Genomic DNA, 20097 nt, shown 5'->3' with positions numbered 1-20097 from the left:
ATTATTTATATTTATTTACTAGTTTCTGCTGAGACTTTGCAAGAGAGGTGTTGATTAAGCTCGGTGGTGAATTTCGGAGGCTGTAGTTTGCACTGCTATCGGACCGTGTTGCGTTATATACCGAGAGGTTCATCTTTAAACATTTCCAGTTTTCTCTCCATCACCTCCTCCTCTCTTCCTCTGAGTCTAGGTCCCAGGATGATTTATCTGTATGACTTGTCCAACAAATTAACAATATTACCAAAGCGGTTTGCAGTATATTACAATAAACTGTAAGAAAACACATCAAAATAATAGAGAGAAATTATTCGGCTGCTTACTCTGTTTCACCGTCTCTCCCCACTCCAACGCCCACTGCCTCAATCTCTGGGCTAATAAATGAGCACACAAGGGGGTTTGCCAACACACACATGCACACACACATTGCACACACACACACACACTGAGGTGGAGGTGGCAGGCAGGAATTCACGCTGTCTGATCCCCAGTGAGAGGAGTCATTACTGCATGGCGGTTTTCAGCAGTAGAAAAGTCACACACACACACACACAAAAATACAGACACACACAAAAACTTCATCTTCTTTGCTGATCCTTGTAAACAAGTAAACTAACAACAACCAGAGTTACACACACACACACACACACACACATAAACACACACACACAACTCCAAGGCGAAGCTAAGTGATGGGCTGAATATTTGTGTGATTTTGTGTGTGTGTGTGTGTGATTGATTCAGAGGCAGAAGGATGATTGCTTTCTCAACTTGCATATCCCATCAGAAGGCACAATAATAACAACCAACATATCTTCATAGGGGAGTGTTTGTCGTATGTGTGTCTGTCTGTGTGTTAGAAGTTGATTACTAGTCGATTTACTGGGTTCTCACGACTGTGTGTGTTTGTGGGTGTTTTGTGTGTTTATATGAGGCGGACCTTCCCTCATCCTTTCCTCTATCCTCTGTTCTGTTAGTCCACACACACACACACACACACACACAAGCACACACACACAATATCTCTGTGAACCCTGGAGTGTGTGTGCACAAGCTTAGCTGTGCTTGAACTGACCGAACGTCTAAGTTGAAACAGAGTGAAAGAGAGAGGGAGAGATGCCGGGGGGGGATAAAAGGAAAGAAAGGGAGGGAGTGTTGTAGGAGATACCACACACACACACACACACACACACAAAGCTGACCAATCATGATATCTCTGTAGCTGCTGTTATATTTTTGAGGAGGCCACCTGAGACTGTCCTCCTAAGAAAAATCACACAGTAGGTTGTAACGTCAGTCACCCAAAAACAACATATAGTTACATTTGAGTGACAGACACTAGTAGATATGACCCGGATGTATCGTGACATCCAGTTAATCGGTATTTATTATTGTAGCCATGACAACAAAGATCTAGTCGCTTTAAGGTAACCACACCACGTGTTTCTATAACCTTAAAAAAGTGGTCATTTTAACCCAAACCATGATCTCTTTTCTAAACCTAGCCAAGTGGTTTTTGTGCCTAAACCTAACCAGACCTCATATGTGTCATTGTGGAGTCACATGATAATTTAGAGGACACACACACACACACAATCACACACACACACACAGGTTATCAATGCATCATTACTTTGGTGCCACACACAGTCAGGTAATCTGGCCAACATTAGTAGTGTGCTCCATGCTCGACTGGCTCTCTGTCATTCTAATTACTGTGTAGCTGGACACACACACACACACACACATACACACATTTTTACCAATACAGCAAAAATGAATGGGATTTACTCACCAGAGCAGATAACAAGAGCCACTAGAGGACAGTTTTGTGTGTACGTGCAAGTGTATAGTACACATCTTGTTGTGTAAAAAAAATATGTTGTACGTCTCTTTTGTGTGTGTGAGTTTGTGTGTGTGTGTGTATGTTGAGCTCATTAAGAGTAGCCAGAAGACTTCAGTGACCTCTCTGTTCTTTGTCCAGTTTCTAACTAGTGATGAGAGTTGGAGAGGAGGAGGGAGGGGGGGAGGGGGGGTGGGGAGGAAGACTTGTGTGTAAAATCGGGGAAAGAAGAAGAAGAAGAAGATGATTAGAGAAAGAAAAACTGAACGGTGAGAAGAATGATGGAGAGAAGAAGGGGGGAAAGAAAAATAAAACATGAAAGAAACAAAATCAGAGATGTGAGGAGAAATAAAGGAAACATCAGAGAGAGAATGACGGGAATTGAGACGGGGATGAGATGGAGGGATTGAGATAGAGTTTGAGGGACAGAGGGAGAGACATTATTACTGCCTTATTGCCATCGCTGCTATCTGCATCTGCTCATATTGTGTTTGCTTTGGCAATAAGTGCTTCTTTATTCCTCGACAGTAAAGCACCTTTTGAAATGAACTGAAAGAAAAGAATTTCAAAATATGCCAATTTGTGTTCTTTGCCAGCCCAAAACTCAATCTTTTTTTTCTTTTTTTTTTTGTCTCTCATTTGAAATCCATGCATGATAAATCGAGTCCGTTCTTTTCTTTTTCCGCGGCGTGGCGATGGATCTGGGCCCGACGTTTATTTTGGATGGGATAAAAGCCAAATGCTGATGAGAGCTTTGTTGAGCTTTAATGAAAGCTAGCCCGCCGCCTCATCATCAAGGTGAATAATATAAACACACTGTATGCATTTATCAGCGCTAACAACAGATCAGAATTTACATGAAAGGAAGACCTTTCAAAGTGGCTGCGTAGTTCGTTCAATCGAGGTTATGTTCTACTGTACGCATGTCTTGCGTGATGAAAATGTGAGATTTCATTTTTTTCTTAATTTCTCACCCTCCATTTCTCTCCATCATTTGCTGGTAGCTACCATGACACATCAGCAGTAGGTACAACAAATAACATGAACACCTTTTGAGGATGTTGTGTGTCAGTCTAGAAAAATCAAGACAAATATGGCAAACAGAGAAACAGCATCAGGAAAGAGAAACAGATTTCAAAGTTGAAACGAACCCACTGGGACAGATGTTACAGATGTTTACAGTCATCAATATAGAGCCCATTATTACCCACCATTGTAGTATTAAATTTGGTTAACTTTAAACTTACTGTATTCTCTTTTTCCCTATTGTAAGTCGATGTATTATCTCTTACTTGTCTGCCCCCTGTACAGTCAACAATGTGAGGTTGGATGTATGCTTTGTTGCTCAGCAATGAATCAGCAGATAGTCCTTAAAATCTGAGTTTCCTGATTTGCAAACAACAAACTCCCCTGTTATAGATGACTACAGTGGAACAAAGTCTGTCAGATTGTCAGATAATTTAACATTCTTGATTGTTTTGAACACCTGGCTCAGCCCCACAAGTGATTAGCAGCTTTCCAGTGGATACTCGTCAACCCGAAGCCACTCTGAAATCAAGACTTATCACAGTAGCAGAGGGAAGTTTGCAGTTTTATTGTGGTTTTTGCATGTCAGCTTTCAAAAGCCGATGGCGGGATCATTAGCTCTGCCTCTTTCTCTCTCCTCAAACTTCGGCCTCTGTGTTTTTTCTTGAAGAGAAGCAGGATTCAATAAATCCCACTCTGCTGTCTGTGTTTCCAGTTGAGGGAAATCATGTTGTGGGACATCAGTCAATACTTCCCCATTAAGGCTTTGGACAAAAACAAAAAATCATTGACATTTAGCACACACACACATATGCAGAAACAAAGACGCGTACAGTACAGGAAAGCACAAAGACTCTAATGGCCTTGGTTTTAGACTCTGTATTACACAGGTGTACATTTACACACACACACACTACACTAAGGAGAGATTCATGCACACACAGATACCCACAAAGGCACAGTGGGTGTGCGGTAAGATGCTTGTTCAATGTGGTGGCAGTGTTGTGACATTTGAAAAGAGGCGTCTCAGCACAAAGACAAACAAGTCTCCTCCTCTTGTCTGTTCGATCAGCAGACCCACAAAGACACGAAATAAATAACTCATTAAAAGAAAAGGAAAAAAACAAACAAACTTTGCCCTTAAACTTTGAAAGAAGGATTTTCTTTTTGTCTCTCTCTCTCTCTCTTTTTTTTTTTTTTTGCTTAGCTAGCCAAGCATTAAAAGACAGATACTCCAGCTCTGTCAAAACAAGCCATCAAATTTCAGTTTTACTGTATGAGCTCCAGATGGGGAGAATCCAATCACATCAGTCTTTTAGTGGTAATTAAAATTAAAACCTGAGGGGACTTTATTGTAGACTGTCTCATCTGCTGTCAGGGACTGTGTTAATACAGGTGGCAGTTATGGCAGTATATCCACCAATGCAGACAGTCATGGTAATTAATAATAGTTATGCGCACCAACATAACCAGTTCTACATATGATGAGTGAGCAGCAGTTTATGTTGATTTTAAAGTAAGTATTTAATGTGCATCCATCATTGATATGCATATCATGGCTGTAGCGTTTCCAATTCAATGCTTAAACACTCATAAATGTGTTTATGTTTGTCTGATATGCTGCAAAAGGAACAATAATATGTTTCTGCAGCAGATTGGTGGCTGCGGTGCCCTATGTTAATGCTTTAGTGTTGAGTCACAGTACTAGTGCCAACATTTTATAGGCCCACATGGTGATGAGTCAAGAAACTATAATCTCACATGTGAGAAACTGAGAATTTGCAAAGGTTGTAAAGCTCCTGCAATTGCTAATTAACGGAGGACAATATGTTGTCGTGTCTAGTAGCAGATTGGTAAAATGTTAAATTATTGTAATGTAAAAAATGTTTCAGCTGGGCCCAACGAATAAAGATATACAGTATAGTTATACTGTATATTCACAATATATGAACTTACTTGCCATAAATATATTTTTATCACCGTAGAATCCAGATTTATTAAAAAGGCTAATATAGACAGTAATAGCTGTAGCTCCAGACTTGATTTAATGTGAAGTTTTCACTTTTTCACCTTTTCTCCTCTACCTAGCGCTGAACCATCTATGAAAGAATGTGAGATATTTCTGTATTTCTTCATTATTATGAGGGGAATGTGAGACTACATGTCCGACTTGCTGCCCGTGACCTTTCAGTTTTTTCCTGACTTCATCTCAGCCAATTTAAACTCATCACTTTACCAGTTCTGGTTAAAACCATTCCTCATATGAAATCATCCACCTGCCTGTTAGATGTCATTCAGATGTTCTTCCTGAAACAATTATTTTAAACAGTTGGTCCAGCTATTATAAATTATATATAATATAGATTAACTACTCTATTCTCTCAAACACATCTACATCCTCCCCTTATTCAAAACAACATGTCTTTGGACCAATCTCTGAAAAGCTATTTTTCTTTGAATTTGTGTCTTTTCTAAGGTTTTGGCTTCTCAACTAATTGCCTTCAAGTTTAAGTTTGGATCAGAGCAGCGCTGAGACTGCCCTCATCAGAGTTACTAATGACTTAATTTTGGCAAATGATGCAGGTGATTATTTAGTTCTTGCCCTTCAAGCTTTACCTGAGACACAGTGGGCCATTCTGTTTTGCTTGTCTGACTGGAAAAACTGAGTTTTGCTAATCTTGAATTGGTATTCTCTGACTTTTATATCAGAACTCAGCTGTTGTTATGGGTGACAACATATAAAACCTCATACAGGGTGTGGTGTCCCACTAGGTTCGGTTCTTGGACCCTTGTTGTTTTCAGCTTAAATGCTCCCACTCTGCAACGGTGTGGAAGACTGAAACATGGACCTAAAAGTGTAACAGCAGGTAGAGGCTGTAAAAGTAAAACTGTTTTTATTTGGTCAGCAATATAAAGAAAGCTGGAGAAGTAGAAGTCAAAAACTAGACAAAGGGTCAAAGAAGCAGGCAAAAGATAGAAGAGAAAAAAAGCTACAGGCATAGTAGACAATCTGGGTGAGGCTGTGAGGTGTACCGGTATATGCTGTGAGAAACGAGCTAATGGGGAGCAGGTGACAGGTCAGGTGAAGTACTGGAGCAGGACACAAACCTGGGAGGCCATGCTGACAGGATAGAGAGAGAGAGAGAGAGAGAGAGAGAGAGAGAGATCAGGATCTGCAGAGACAGGAATGGTTAGTACGGCATGACATAAGGCTGCGGCAGAGAATCAGAATTAAAAGATGAACTAGGAAGGTAATTTGCTGATGTTTTATTCCTACGCTGATAACACACTCAGTTGCATTTTCACTTTAAATTGCTTAATTTTTAGTAACTTAACCCTACACTTAACCCTGTCTTACAGATATCCACAGAATACTTCAGCTTAATGAAAAAAAACAAAAAAAACATCTGAAATTCTTTTCTTTGACCTTTCTAATAATACCTCCAATTTACAGTGCAGATATGGAAGTCTTAGAGCCAGCATTAAATGGGTAGCGGTTGACTTGATTCAAACATGTTTTAACCCTCCCATTATCCTCGGGTCAATTTTGACCCGGGAGGTCAACAGGTGTGATTATGTGCTGTCATCAAAACAATTGAAATGGTTTCAAAACAGTATCCTGACTAAGAAATTATGAATTATCTTAACTATAGTTGAAATCAGAGGAAAATATGTTGATGGATTATGGCAGACTGGTATATGTAAAAGTTTGTCTGGGTCAAAATTGACCCGAGGACAACAGGGAGGTTAATGATCATTTCAACTGAGAAAACACGCTTTCATATCTCCTGATGATCTGACCCAAGGTGTCAAAATACCTTTTTGAGACTGACTATCCTTTATACCTCTTTAAATGTTTAAGGAAATACGAGTATATCACACCGGTTATGTCTATTATAATCATTTATCTTTGTTAAGATGACTTGTATAGATTATGTTACTATGGAAACACAGTGAATTCTATGTATTGAGCATCAGATCAAAAGATCAACTGGAGACATGGAGATTAATTTTGGTCTCTGTAATAATGAACAATGGATGAAATTTCCAAAACTCTTCAACATGGCACCGGGAGTTATGAATCTTTTTGTCATTCAAAGCACAACCCTGTGAAAAACCCTACAAGGGATCTTTAGTGATCAAGGGAAAAACGTTTTACAAAAAAAAGAGATCCATCCTCAAAGATCATTCATAACACAAGACCCGTCGGAAGTATCATCACAAAACATGATGAAAATCTCTTGAGGAGTTTTGAAGAGAAAAAAAGGCATTTTTCTTTCATAATTTAATCTGACGGTTACGGATATAATTGGTTGAGTGACATTATTGAAAGGAGCAGCCGTATTCATGCTTTTATTCTAAGCCCTCAGGTCTTTCCCATCTTTTCCTACACGTTCCCAGCCCACAATGACATTTTTTAACTGAAGATGAATACGTTCGGCACCTCCCTCCCTCCATCTCTCTCTCTCTCTCTCTGTCTTTGCCTCTTTCTCTTTCCTTCCAGGTCGCAGTCTATATCTCTCTGTCTGTCATTCTGTCATTCTCAGCCAATTACTGGCTGGCTTCAGGTGCTTAACCCTGGGCCTCACCATCAATTGGCTCATTATATCGCTGCTTTAAATCTTCCTTTTGGCCCTTTCTGTTTCTGTCTATTCCTCCCGTGACTTTCTGTCTGCCATTTCTTTTCCTCTCCTTCACCTCCATACTTTCTTTTATCAGCGCTGTTTTTGACTTTACATCACTTTTAATACACTATTTTATGTTTACTCACGTTCTTCTCCCGTCCCTCGCTGCGTTGCTCTCCGTCCGTTTAGATAGTTTCTTTCTTTTTTTCCTTCATCTCACCTCTTTGTCTCAGTCTCTTCTTCGCTCAGTCGTCTGTCAGCATCCCTTTCTCCCTCCCCTCCCCTCTCTGGCCCACATCGTTCTGCAAATTGCTACAACTCAATTGTCCCTTCCCTGCCTGTAGGCAGAGGAGGTATTAATAAAGCAGGATTTGAAATAGATTTCCTTTCTGCTCCATTTTGAATTACATTACTGTGTGGTTTTTGGCTCAGAGCATTCTTCTTCTTGCTGCTTATGATATCACACTATACACTACATTCATCTCATATCCATCCTCCTTAAAAGACTCCGGCGGAAACCATAGAAGATGTCACAGTACTGCGATCATTCAATAGCTGTAGTGTGATAGGATACTTTATTAGCCCCGGTAGATATCAATAAAGCATTGTGTCCCAGCTTACCCCACTTTAAGAGGGTCATAGGTCATGTTTGGCTATAGAAGTTGTATTTGTGTTCTTTTCTGAATTAAAAAGCAGTAAAAATCAGGAGCTTAGCATAAGCGCTAATAGCTTCAAAAGAAAGGAGCCCCTCTGAAATCAAACTGTATAATAATAAAACATAACAAACACAATACTGCTTACTGAAATGAGCAATTCTGCCTCTGCTGACTGCAGTTGTAAATCAATATGCTAGTTTAAAAAAATCGAATCAAATGACATTAATATATATACATACACATATATTTCATATAATTTTCCCTCCTGATAAAGTTATTTTACATCTTGCTATTGAGAGCTGGTAATCTCGGGGGGAAAACAGGCTTCAGCTGTGCTCCAAAGTTCAATAAATTCCTCCGATGAGTCAGATGTTGTGAGTTATGGTCTAACTCTCGGTAGTTGGTTCCATGCAGGGAGACGTAATTAAAATCCACTAAAAAGGCATCTGCTACTAGTCGATTTAATCCGATTTACCCAAGTCACAAGTCTTCATGGTGTCGCCTTATCTGCTGCTACTTTTGTTGTGTATGTTGGGGATGAATTTTGTCTCTGTATGTTTTTTGGTTATTTCTTTGTTTGTGTGCAGTTGATTGTTACATCTCACTGTACATGTGTAGGTTAAGGATTAAGGAAAAGAACAATAGTGTAGATCTTCTGTCTGTGTGTGTGTGTGTGTGTGTGTGTGTGTGTGTGTGGAGGCAATGAGCCAATTTAATGACATTCTCAAAGCTGTCATGATTAAGAGGCTGATAATATGATGAGGGTGCTTTGGTGATGAAATATTACACACCGCACGTTTATCTATATTAATGAGGTGAATCTAAGAATGTCCTTAAATGCTTTGGCGAAGAGGGAATGTCTGTATGTGGGCTCATATGTGTTATTTATATGAAAGGATTAAAGGTATTAAAAGGGATTGGACAGTGTAGTAAAACCCTTCACACATGCACACACACACCGTTTTGTTAAAGCCAAGGAGGGCAAAAGCCCCGATGAAGGTTTTCGTCTGATCTTGCTTGTTTGCCTCGGAGGGTCATCATCATAGGAGAGATTGACTCTGAGTGTGTGTGTGTGTGTGTGTGTGTGTGTGTGTGTGTTTGGGTAGAGGATGTGTTGTTATTTCTTCGGTGTGAGGATGCAGATTGAAAGTGCAACCTCTGCAACGTATCAATAGTCAACACAGCTAATGCTGAAGATAAACCAGTGTGTGTATATATGTCTTTCTTTGTTTGTGTGTATATGTGTGTATGTTGTAGTGGCGGGGGCTGTTAGGATCTCTATTATTAATTGTGTTTCTAGCCTCTGGCCGGTTCAACTCTGGAAATATATGTAATTTCCCTACAAACACACACACACACACACACACACAGCCTTGAACAGTTGTCCCCGCCGTGTTTCTCCCAGAGAGAAACTTTCTGCGTTTTTTCTTTGACACTGACTCGTCTTTTACTTTTTTTTTTTTTTTAAAGTTTTTTTTGCCTTTTTAAGTCTTTGTGAATACAGAAAAGAGAAGGAATCAAAACCACAGAAAGGCTGACAGAGAGAGAGAGCAGCAGAGGAAGAAAGGCCACGGGGAGAGAGAGAGAGAGAGAGAGAGAGAGAGAGAGAGAAATAGACTGAGGGATCTATTTTGAGGGCACAACTGCAACGACCAGCATGTGTCGTCGGGTCATGTGGACAAAGTCGATGCGGGCGTATTGAAGCGCACCTGCTATTTCTGTTCACACTCGGAAAAAAGGTGGAGTGCAATTATAGCTTTTGAAGTACATACAGTAAGCTTATTGGAGTAGCCCACACAACTACAGTACATCACCCTGTCATGCAATTTGTTTCCTGACCATTTGTGCCTTCAAAATTTGCATGTATATATATTTTTTAAGCTTATTTTCCTCTTTTCACAACCTTGAAATGGCCATTCCCCCATGGCCTTTGGGAGTGTAGACAGTGTAGGAAGACAGATTAGGAGTCACTAGAGCTGCAACAGGGATGTAATCCTTCACCAGTTTCCAATGTTCCCAAATGTGCTCCATTAGGCTTAATGTTTAGCAAGTATCCTTGGGATTGTGTTCTTATTGGACAATTGCAACTCCCAATTTATGTCCAATACCAATGTTCATTTCCACCACAGGGACTGATGTGCTCTGTAATAGTAGTAGTTTTATTGTGCATATAGGTGCAGCTTGCTAGAGCGTTTGTATTTACATCAGCTGTCCACCGTATAGAGGTTTTCTAATCGTCACCATGAAAGTCTTTCCCGGTGAGTAAAGGATTGTCAAGACAGTTTACAAATGTCATTTTTACCAAAAAGGCATTTTTCAACTTGTTAGAGAGGCAGGAAATTTAATCTATACAAGTCAAATTAACATTAATGCGTGTTAGAGGACCTTGAATTTAAGATGAAATGTCACACAAAAGACAGGAGCAATGACTGTAAGTGTGCAAAAACCGGTGGGGAACGTGATGGGTAAATGAGTGATCGAGATAGCGAGAGGGGGAGAAAGAGCACAAGAGGCAGATGGAAAAGGGCAAAGAGGAACGAACGAGAGACGGGATAGAACAGATGGATAAAACATCATGAAAAAAAATACGAGGCCAAAAAAAACTGATTAAGAAAAATGAGATATAAACAATTAATAACGGGAAGGAAAACATGACAGAAATAAGAAGATGAGGAAAGAATAAAAAAGAAAAGGAACAGAAGAGCAACACAGAGGAGGGATGAGGAGCATAGGGAGGCAGCAAGATTGATTTCCACTCCTCCTTTTTCCTCCCCTCCTCTCTTCTCCCTGGAACGGCTCCCTTAAGTCTTTGGATTAATGGCTCCATTTCTACTGCTCATTCATCAGATTCAGGAAGGCATCCCAAAACACAATGCCTCACTATAGGCTCATGCCTGAACTAGATATATTCCTGCCAAAACATCCAATAGGCCCTTAAGTACTTTCAAAGGCAGGCAAAACAACTTTATCTCTACCTCAGGTCAAATCAGCAGGGAATTAACACTATCTACCGGAATATATGTTTGTCAGCCAGGATCGTGTAGATGATCACAGACAGGTAAACCCGGAGTTGTAGAGAAGTCAATCCCAATGCTAAAAAACCTGCGTTTGGGTTATTATATATGTAACTGTTGTGGCGATCCTCCCGTTTTCATCTTCCACACAGCAAAGGTGTTGCCACAGTGTGCGCTGTAGCTCCTGGTGCAGTTATTTATCCATTACATCTAGATTTATCTACTCATATGTCTCGACTAAGACACAAAGAAAATATATGCGCACTTAGGTGATTCCCACCAGGATTGCCTCTTTTTTCTACAGTGAAAAACTACATCAGAGTAATTTGAAAGATTTGATAATCACATGCAAGTTGTAAACAAAGGGGCTTGAAGAAATGTGGTAGTTCTAGCAAAGCATATTCATAGTATATTCATTTGTTATTTGCTAACAGCAGTTGCAGCCAATGGTCGACTACTGATTTGAGCAGGCCACATATTGGGTTGATGCTGTACTGTAGTGACGCCGCACCATAGCAACAATCTGGATGCTAGTTATCTGCAGACCGGTGCCAACTGTAGTCCGTATCGTTTTGTAGTGTTAGACCAGCGAGCCGCTGGCCAGCTGTAGCCTCTGTCGTCCCTTTAATGTGCGTATCAAGGTTCACTTGTATCCCCTGTTTCACCAGGGGAGGGATGCCACGTTTGGCTGCAACACGCCTCAATGTTTGGCCTTGTCACATTGTGCGCCAGCTGTGCCATCTAAAATGCCCTTTCACAGTGTGTGATAGCTAACATGCCAACCCTTGACCCACACTGATTAATGAGGGGTGGAAGCTTCACCCGGCGCTGGGTCCGTGTCCCTCCCGAGGTGTATGATTGTTCTTCCTCCATGCATACAAAAACTGACCCCTCTCTCTTTCCATCTGTGAGCGTCGCTGCATTTATCCTTCCACTGATCAGCCCGTCCTCCTACTCCATTAGTCATCTATCCATCCTCTCATCCGGCTTGTTATATTTCTACACATTCAGACATCAGCCCACTTCTTCTGAACTCTTTTCTCTGTCACTATTTGTAAAAACAAACTGTCTGTCACTCTCTTGGTGCCCACATCATTATCTGTCTGTGATGTGCTTTGAAGTGGGTTCAGAGAGTACTAGAATGGCTGCAGAGAAGAGGTCAAAATGGATGAAGGAAAGAAGAATTAATAAGGCATGTGGATGGAGGGAGAGAGAGGGAGGGGTGAGGAAGAAGAGAGAATAAATCAGATGGATGATGTGGCAAATCTGGCATTTGTCACGACCAAGGGCAGCCTGGGAGACACCATCATCAACTTAACGATGTAAACAAAGTTATAATTCAAATAACCTCTCCTGCCTCTCTCTTCCTCCTGCCTCTCTACACATCTCTCTCTCCATCCCACTCCATCTTCAACACTTCTCCTTTTCTCTCTCCTCTATACTCTTTTTCTGCATTATTTCGCTGTCTTTTTCTCCATTTGCAGTCCTCATAAAACACTTTAAGGGTGTTTTAATGACTTTGAATTTAAAAAAAGAGGAAGACAGTAGCATACCAAACCCTGGGGAACAGTGCTGTGCTGCAGTTTTGACATAGTGGCCACAGTTGGAACAACATCTTAGAATTGTTTGGGAGTTAGATGATAATCTCAGAGCTAATTTTGGATATGATTGTACCCTAAGCAAGGCCAGTCACTGTATTTAAAACATTACACTTATTAGCTTAAAATTAATTAATTAAGATAATTAATGTCAAACATCATTTTTTAATGACTGGTTGAATCTCTGCTCTTTTGCTCTCTTATTCAGTTTCATTTTGTTGAATTTACCTCCCCCTACCCCCGCCTCTTCTCAAACAGAAATTAGCAATCTGTTTAGAGGAGTTCTGACTGAGCGCTAGCCAGATTATCTGGAATATTAGCCTCCCTGATTCCCAACTGAAAGACTACTGGATTAAGCCGGTGGTAGCAGTGCAGGGATTTAGTTGGATGCTATTTGTTGTTTTTTTTGGTCTGTTCCTCTCCAGACCTCTGAGCTTAAATCTGATTTACTTAACATGATTTGAGTCTTTGCAGAACTGAGAAGCATTGCAGTGAGAAGAGCTTTGATTTATTGCTATTCTTGGGGAAAAACAGGTTATTTCATTGTCTCTCACTCCGGCTCAGTGATGAGTGATTATGTCTCTGTAATTGAGGAATTACAGTGTGTGCGTTCATTATAGGTACATCACTTGATCTGCTTAAGCATGCATAATTACAGGTTAGTTCACATTTGTTCTCTGGCGGAGTTTGACTCTGAAAACAAGATCCTCCTCGGTCTTTATCTCACACAGGAGTGTCCTTTTGCTAAAAATGTTTGCACTTTACATCATCAGGCTGTCGGTAAATGCATCTACTGTACCAATTTTTCATTAATAATTAATAAATAATAGCTAATAACTTGCATATTCCATCCATTTTCTAACTCACTTGTCTTGTTGAGGGTTGTGGGGCCTGAAACTATCAGGTTAGAAACAAGGTTAGATTTGTATTTTTACGCATTTATTTAATTTTTTTTTTGCATTGTGTAAATCAGCCTTCTCTAGCTTGTTGGTACAAAATAAATACATCATAATTATCACTAACATTTTAAGTTAATTTGACCTTTTGAGCATAAAATCAAAACTTAAGACATTGTAATCAAGTTTTTGTCTGTTTTCATCATCAAATGATGAAATCTCTCATCAGTCCGCTCTGCTTACTGCATTTTGTGAAATGTCCTGGTGTCTGCCAGACAATATAATATCTTTCTTTATTTATATAGCGCCTTTAAAAAACAGGCAGACAAACAATCATATTACCTGTTAAAAGTTGATATAAGAGTTGTTTGTCAGAATGAATAGTTTTTGCTAGGTGTTGACCTGCAGATTTGTTTCTTTAATTAAATGGAAACTCAGCAAGAGGAAGCCTTCAGCCTATCTGCATCAGTCTCAGTCAGATCTAGTAAAGTCCTATTTTCTGGGGACAGTATGTGGGCTGTGTGAAAGCATATTGCCTGCTGTGCTGACCTGAGGATTGGGTTATACGTTGTTTATATCACTTCCCCCCTGCAGCTTTCTTGGCTGCCAAATGTCAGTCTGCGGCGGTCTTATCCAGAAAGGGTAGATTATTTTATCGGCTTTGGTCTTTTAAGTAGAAACACAGACTCTTTAAACCATAAGGAACCCCAGGGAGCCCCAAGTCTGCACCAAACTCACAAACATACACATGCAGTGCACACACACACAAAGAAAAATACAAATGTGCAAGATATTTCAGACTTGCAGGAATATAAAGTTCTGTTCTCATCCTTGAACCTATAGCTTTTCCCCTTCTGCAAGCACACACACAAACATACACACACACACACACACACACACACACACACACACACACACACACACACACACACACACACACACAGACAACTGAAACTGGTCTCCTGTCTCAGATGGCCTCTAATATGGCTTATCCGTGGTGCCGTCGTCTAATCTTAGTCTTATTAGGCTGATCTTACATTTTAAGTAAGTAGCTTGTTTGAACAATCTTTTAATACACTCAACTGCTGTCATATGTGGGGTCACAACAGGGGTTAAGTGCCCTATTAAGTCTTTGAGCTTAATTCATTTGTTGGTCTTTTTTTCATTTTAAACAGCAAATCATAACCACTTACTGCACTAGAAAAATTAATGATATTTTCAAGATTATTAAAATGACAGAAAAAGTGAAAAATTACGCAATACAATTAAGTCAATTAAAATTTCTGAGGGGAAGTTTTCCATCGTTCAACATTCATGGATCAAAGATAAAATGTAGACATTCATGCAATCAATTCAGTGTTTTACTTATTTCTGCAGGGTGACTTGTTCTATTCCCCTCTAACTGAGTCTAATACAACTAAAAAATGAAGTTATTTATCTGCAGGGGTTTGACTGTAAAGGTTTAATGAGTTTTAAAACTTTACATTTTAAAGCTTTGAGGGTACAATCCTGCCCGAGGATCAGTGTTTAGTTCTAGAGAACAAAAGGATCCCCTAAAATGTCGTTAATTGATTAGCCAAGTTTTTCCTTCCAACAATTATCAGACATAACGAATGAGTTTTTACTTCAGTGCCAAAACTCAGCTCTCCTGTGTAGGTGTCTGTTCTTTCCAGATTTTGCAGATCACACAAATTGTGAGCAAACTTTTAATTTTCATCGGAGAAGTGAAGCTAATATAGCTTCTCTAATTATGCGGTGACCTGTTTTGGTTGCCACCAATGAACAAGCTTGTTAGTGTACAGTCAGCCGTGATACACAAACGTGGGGATGAGAGCCTAACATATGGCTGGAACAATGATGTGTGTGTGTGTGTATGTGTGTGTGTGGTTGTTTTGGCCATGTGTGGGTGTGTGTGGGTGGGTTTGAGCCTGTTGTTGGTGTGTGAGTACATGCATTTTTGGTTTTGCACCAGTCATAACTACTCCAAATGTCTGGAGAAACAGTCAATACATTTATAACTGTAGTAATCTGTGGCTTGTGAATCTGGGCAGTATGGTACCGAGTGCTCAGACAGACTGTCCAGTAATTAATAGATCAAAGGATGGAACCTGTGAATGTGTTTACAGCTGTCATGTCCCATCAGAGTGGCCTTTAGCGAGGCACTGAACCAAATTACTGTTAGATGTGAACATTCCTGCAAGAGTAAGTGAGTTAGGAAGAATATGTTTTTGTTCAACTGTCCAATAAGCCCATAAATTTGGCTTAATAACATTTTAGTTTTCAGAGAAACAGACTTGGACGGCACAATACTGAAAACATTAAGGAACATTTCTGGGACAATTGAATGGCCTTGTGGTGAGACAGTAGAAAGACTGTCCTGTACCGTTAAGTTCAGAGTATGTTTACATTAGTATGCTGTTTTAAATCATATTCAGGATGTGGTATTTACATGTAACAATGGGAAACATGGTCATTCATATCCCTGTATACATGATCATAACAATATCCAGGTGTGTGATCGTCTGTATGCAAGTTTGTCTTCGATTTCTCAAAATCTCAGCCACTCATGTCTGTACTGACTCACTTACCTCAACACTTCAGAATGAACACATTTGGGTTTCTGACTATCTGAATTCTGCTGGATTTAGTTTCTCCACCTGACCACCAGTAATGGAAGCTCCACTGAAGACCTAAGTTTTGTTTCTGTCATTCTTCTTCCTTCAGATCCAGTCCACGGTCCCCAAAACGTCAACGTGGTGGATGTCAGAGCCCGGCAGCTGACTATACAATGGGAGACATTCGGGTACGCTGTGACACGCTGTCACAGCTACAATCTGACGGTATGCACAGCTAGCCACCGTTTATGCTTTAACTACAAACTCAGAGCTACAAGTTACATTTTGTGGACATAAATTAGTCTCCACCTTTACCCTTTTCATGTAAAATGGTCAACTACCACTTGCATTTATACAAATACATTAATGTAAAAGATTCACTGAAAATTAAAACCTCAAAAAAACCTTGCAGTTATGCCAAAGCATTACAGGGTTAAGTGCATTACATAAGGGCAGCTCTGCTTTAGTCTTTTTTTAACCAAATCACAGTGGAATAAATGTCATTTCTCTCCCTCTGGTTTCCAGGTGCAGTACCAGTATGTTTTCAACCAGCAGGAGTTTGCAGCAGAGGAGTTGATCCAGACATCGTCACATTATACTCTGCGGGGGCTGAGGCCTTTCGTCACGGTCAGACTGCGGCTGGTCCTGGCCAACCCTGAAGGCAGCAAAGAGAGTGAGGAGATAGTCAAACAAACGGAGGAGGATGGTGAGTGCAGCAAAAACACAATTTGTAAAAGAATTTATTTAAATTGTTTAACAGTAAACTTTATATTACAGTATTATTCCAACCTATAACCACGCAGTTCACGGCAGTTTTAGCTATTCCAGAAACTCGGTGTCTGGGCAGCCTCTCCTGGGAGAAACCCTCTGGCTCACGGAAAATGATTCATTTTACATTTCTGAGGGCAGCACCAGCAGTTTGCTTAGAATAAACAGAAGGAGATCTGGCCTCCCACAGACACTCAGACTTCCATCAACATAAAATACAAGATAAAGGTGTGGTGATTAGCGCCTTTAAGGACGTACCCCCCCCACGTCACACACACAAACATCCATAGACGGATGAATGAGTGAGTTCAAAAAGCAGTATGGCACCTACTTACAAGCCGATACACACAGGGAAGAGGTCCGACCGCTAGCCTGCCGACCCCTGGCAGGACATCAAAAAAGTTTGCCGTTTGTTAGGCCGACTTCTCTTCACTCACCACACCTTTTACCCACCAACCACTATCCATTCATTACTCTGGCCGTCCATTCCCGAGCAGATTGCGAACCTGCACTCTGACGGGGGGATTTACTCTGTTTAAATTTGGGGAGCTACAATTCTGAGGAGTAATTGTGGAAACCAAGAAAGTCTCGACTGAGCAGAGAACTTTTGTACATAGTGACACAGACTGATAAGACTGAGCAATCGACTCTGGGGTTGGGTTGAACAGGACACTGTATGTAGGAATAGTTGGAGTTTAGGAGGTTGGTATCTGTATCGGTTCCTTTGTAGGGTTTTGCTGGCTATAAACCTTAAATTATAGTTTGTCAGACTGAGACTCTGATTGACACCCCGGCTTAACCACCAGCCGACTGCTACAAAGGATGTCCCAGTATAACCCGCACTGCTTGATTGACACATGGTTTGGGAACTGTAGAGCAGAAACGTTACAGCAATAATTGTTTACCACTGCACATGGAGATGAAATTTAAACAACAAAGAGGCCTTTTAACTTGTGTTCTGATGTAAGGTTTCAATCGTCTTTATCTTATATTTTAAGAAACTCACGAGAAAGGAATAGCCATTGCAGATTGGCTTGTTCAAACTGTTCTCATCTCTATTAAGTTTCTGTTTAGACAGTATCCCCTTAATTAATCAATACTTTTGATAATAACACCAAAAGAAACCAATAAAATAGTCGCTCATATTGAGTTGGAGCAATATAGAGCTGTTTAGCCTCTTTTTTTCCATTGTTTTGGTCTTAAGACACGCTTATTGACTTACTATTAACCTTGATAATTACACTGGAGAAGAAAGAAAGAAAGAGAGAAATAACATCTAAAGAGCCAGATTGGTTTTTTCGCAGATAGCCGAGACTAAACCAGAACTCAAAGGAGAGTGAACAGTGGACTTCCATTTGTTGAGACATGTTTCCCATCACATGATAATGCTGCTCTGTGGCTCCTGGATGTAAAAATAGGTTATTGTTTGCTAAAACACCATAAAACCTTTGGAAGCAGATGGTATAGTGGTTGCCATGTATCTGTCACCTGTATCTTCTGATGTTCAGAAAAATGAATAATTCTACTTTAACTGAGCTACAGAAACTAACTAAAGCAACATGTGACTACACTGAGGGAACAGGGTAGCCATTAGAGACACATTACACCTACAGTATATATATAGTATATAATATACAGGATCACATTATCGATCCCTGCAACATCTGAAATTGCACCAAGTAACAGTCATGCCTTATCACTGTGCCCTTGAGGAGGAAGTCATACAGGACTTACCAACATAGTTATTAACACCTCAAAAAATAAATGTACCCTAGGAGTTGAAATTATTGCAGAACAACAACATTTTAAACTCCTTCTTGCTTTGGGCTCCATGTTGTATTGATTCAGAACAGAGTGTTTGCCCCAGCCACTTCTTCTAATAATTCATTGATGCTTCACATTTCTCTCAACAACATGCCTGCGATAAACTCGAATAGCTCGACTCCATTAGAGCAATGCCTGATAAGCAGGATAAAAACTTCATTCTAATGATCCCGCATCTCTCATCTCTTTCCCACCCTCCTCAGGGCTCGCTGTTCTTCTCCTGATCTCATAACTAATATCCTCTGAATTTAGCTTCTGGGGAACATCATATTGCAGCCAGAAATTCCTACCTTTACTCGCTGAACACACACATACTGCATGTTTTCTGAGCCCTTTAAAAAGAGCTAACATGACTGGGGAGTAGCAATGGCTTCAGGGGGGAAGGGGAAAAAAAAACTTAATTGTTTTGTTCTTAATTGTTTTTTATTTAACCATCGTTAATCTCCTGATTGTAATTCAGTAATTAGGGAACAGAACAGCAATTGTTCACACGGAGGCTAATTGCTGTTTGTACGGTAATGGCTTTATAGAGCTGGGGCTCCTGCAAATGAAGCAGTTTCTCTCTCTCTCTCTCTCTCTCTCTCTCTCTCTCTCTCTCTCTCTCTCTCTCTCTCTCACACACACACACACACACACATTAAAGTGTTACAACTGCCGTTATCTTTTCAATGAAACCTGTTTTCTTCTGTCTCAGCCACTAAGGTGCACAGGAACACACAAACACATACACACATGCACATATGGGTTTTCCTATCTTGAATTGCAACATTCACATGCCAATAGTTACATTTACAGCTTTTTTGGTCACTTTAATCCTTCCTTCTGTCCATACTTGACATTAAGAGATCCCCTCCTAACTTAATATAAGTGATGAGGGACAAAGTTCAAAGTTTAGCTGGAGCTTCTCAGTTCGACAAATCAGTTGGAGATCTTTCAAAGTTACAGTCTTTTTAGTACAAAATTCCCTCTTATTGTTTCTCTGAAACAGTGATTCCCTGCTGAATGATATTGGAGGAACTGTAAGAAAAAGGCAAAGATGGAATTTGCCCCTAAAATGATTATTTAATTTATAATTTATAGGTATAGATTTGTTGTCAGACTGCTGAAGCCTCATATTAGCTTCACCTAAACATCTGTGTGCAGTTTTAAACTGAATGAGAACTGTGGACTTTGTCCCCCATCACTTACACTATTGCATTAAGGAGTCTTCATGGCCAGTATAGACCTGAGGAATG

The 20097-nt window shown here is 40.2% G+C and overlaps 1 protein-coding gene across 1 annotated transcript in view; it reads left to right on the top strand.

The window, feature by feature from the left end:
* Nucleotides 1–20097, top strand: part of ptprt (protein tyrosine phosphatase receptor type T) — a 289634-nt gene that overhangs the window by 91717 nt on the left and 177820 nt on the right. Inside the window, exons 9-10 of the mRNA XM_042406727.1 lie at nt 16380–16495; nt 16796–16976. Of these exons, the coding sequence (XP_042262661.1) occupies nt 16380–16495; nt 16796–16976 (297 nt within the window). The remainder of the gene's footprint in view (nt 1–16379; nt 16496–16795; nt 16977–20097) is intronic.

This window comes from Thunnus maccoyii, chromosome 3, assembly GCF_910596095.1.
Source record: "Thunnus maccoyii chromosome 3, fThuMac1.1, whole genome shotgun sequence".
Taxonomy (NCBI): Eukaryota; Metazoa; Chordata; class Actinopteri; order Scombriformes; family Scombridae; genus Thunnus; species Thunnus maccoyii.
This window is presented reverse-complemented; position numbering and strand designations above follow the sequence as displayed.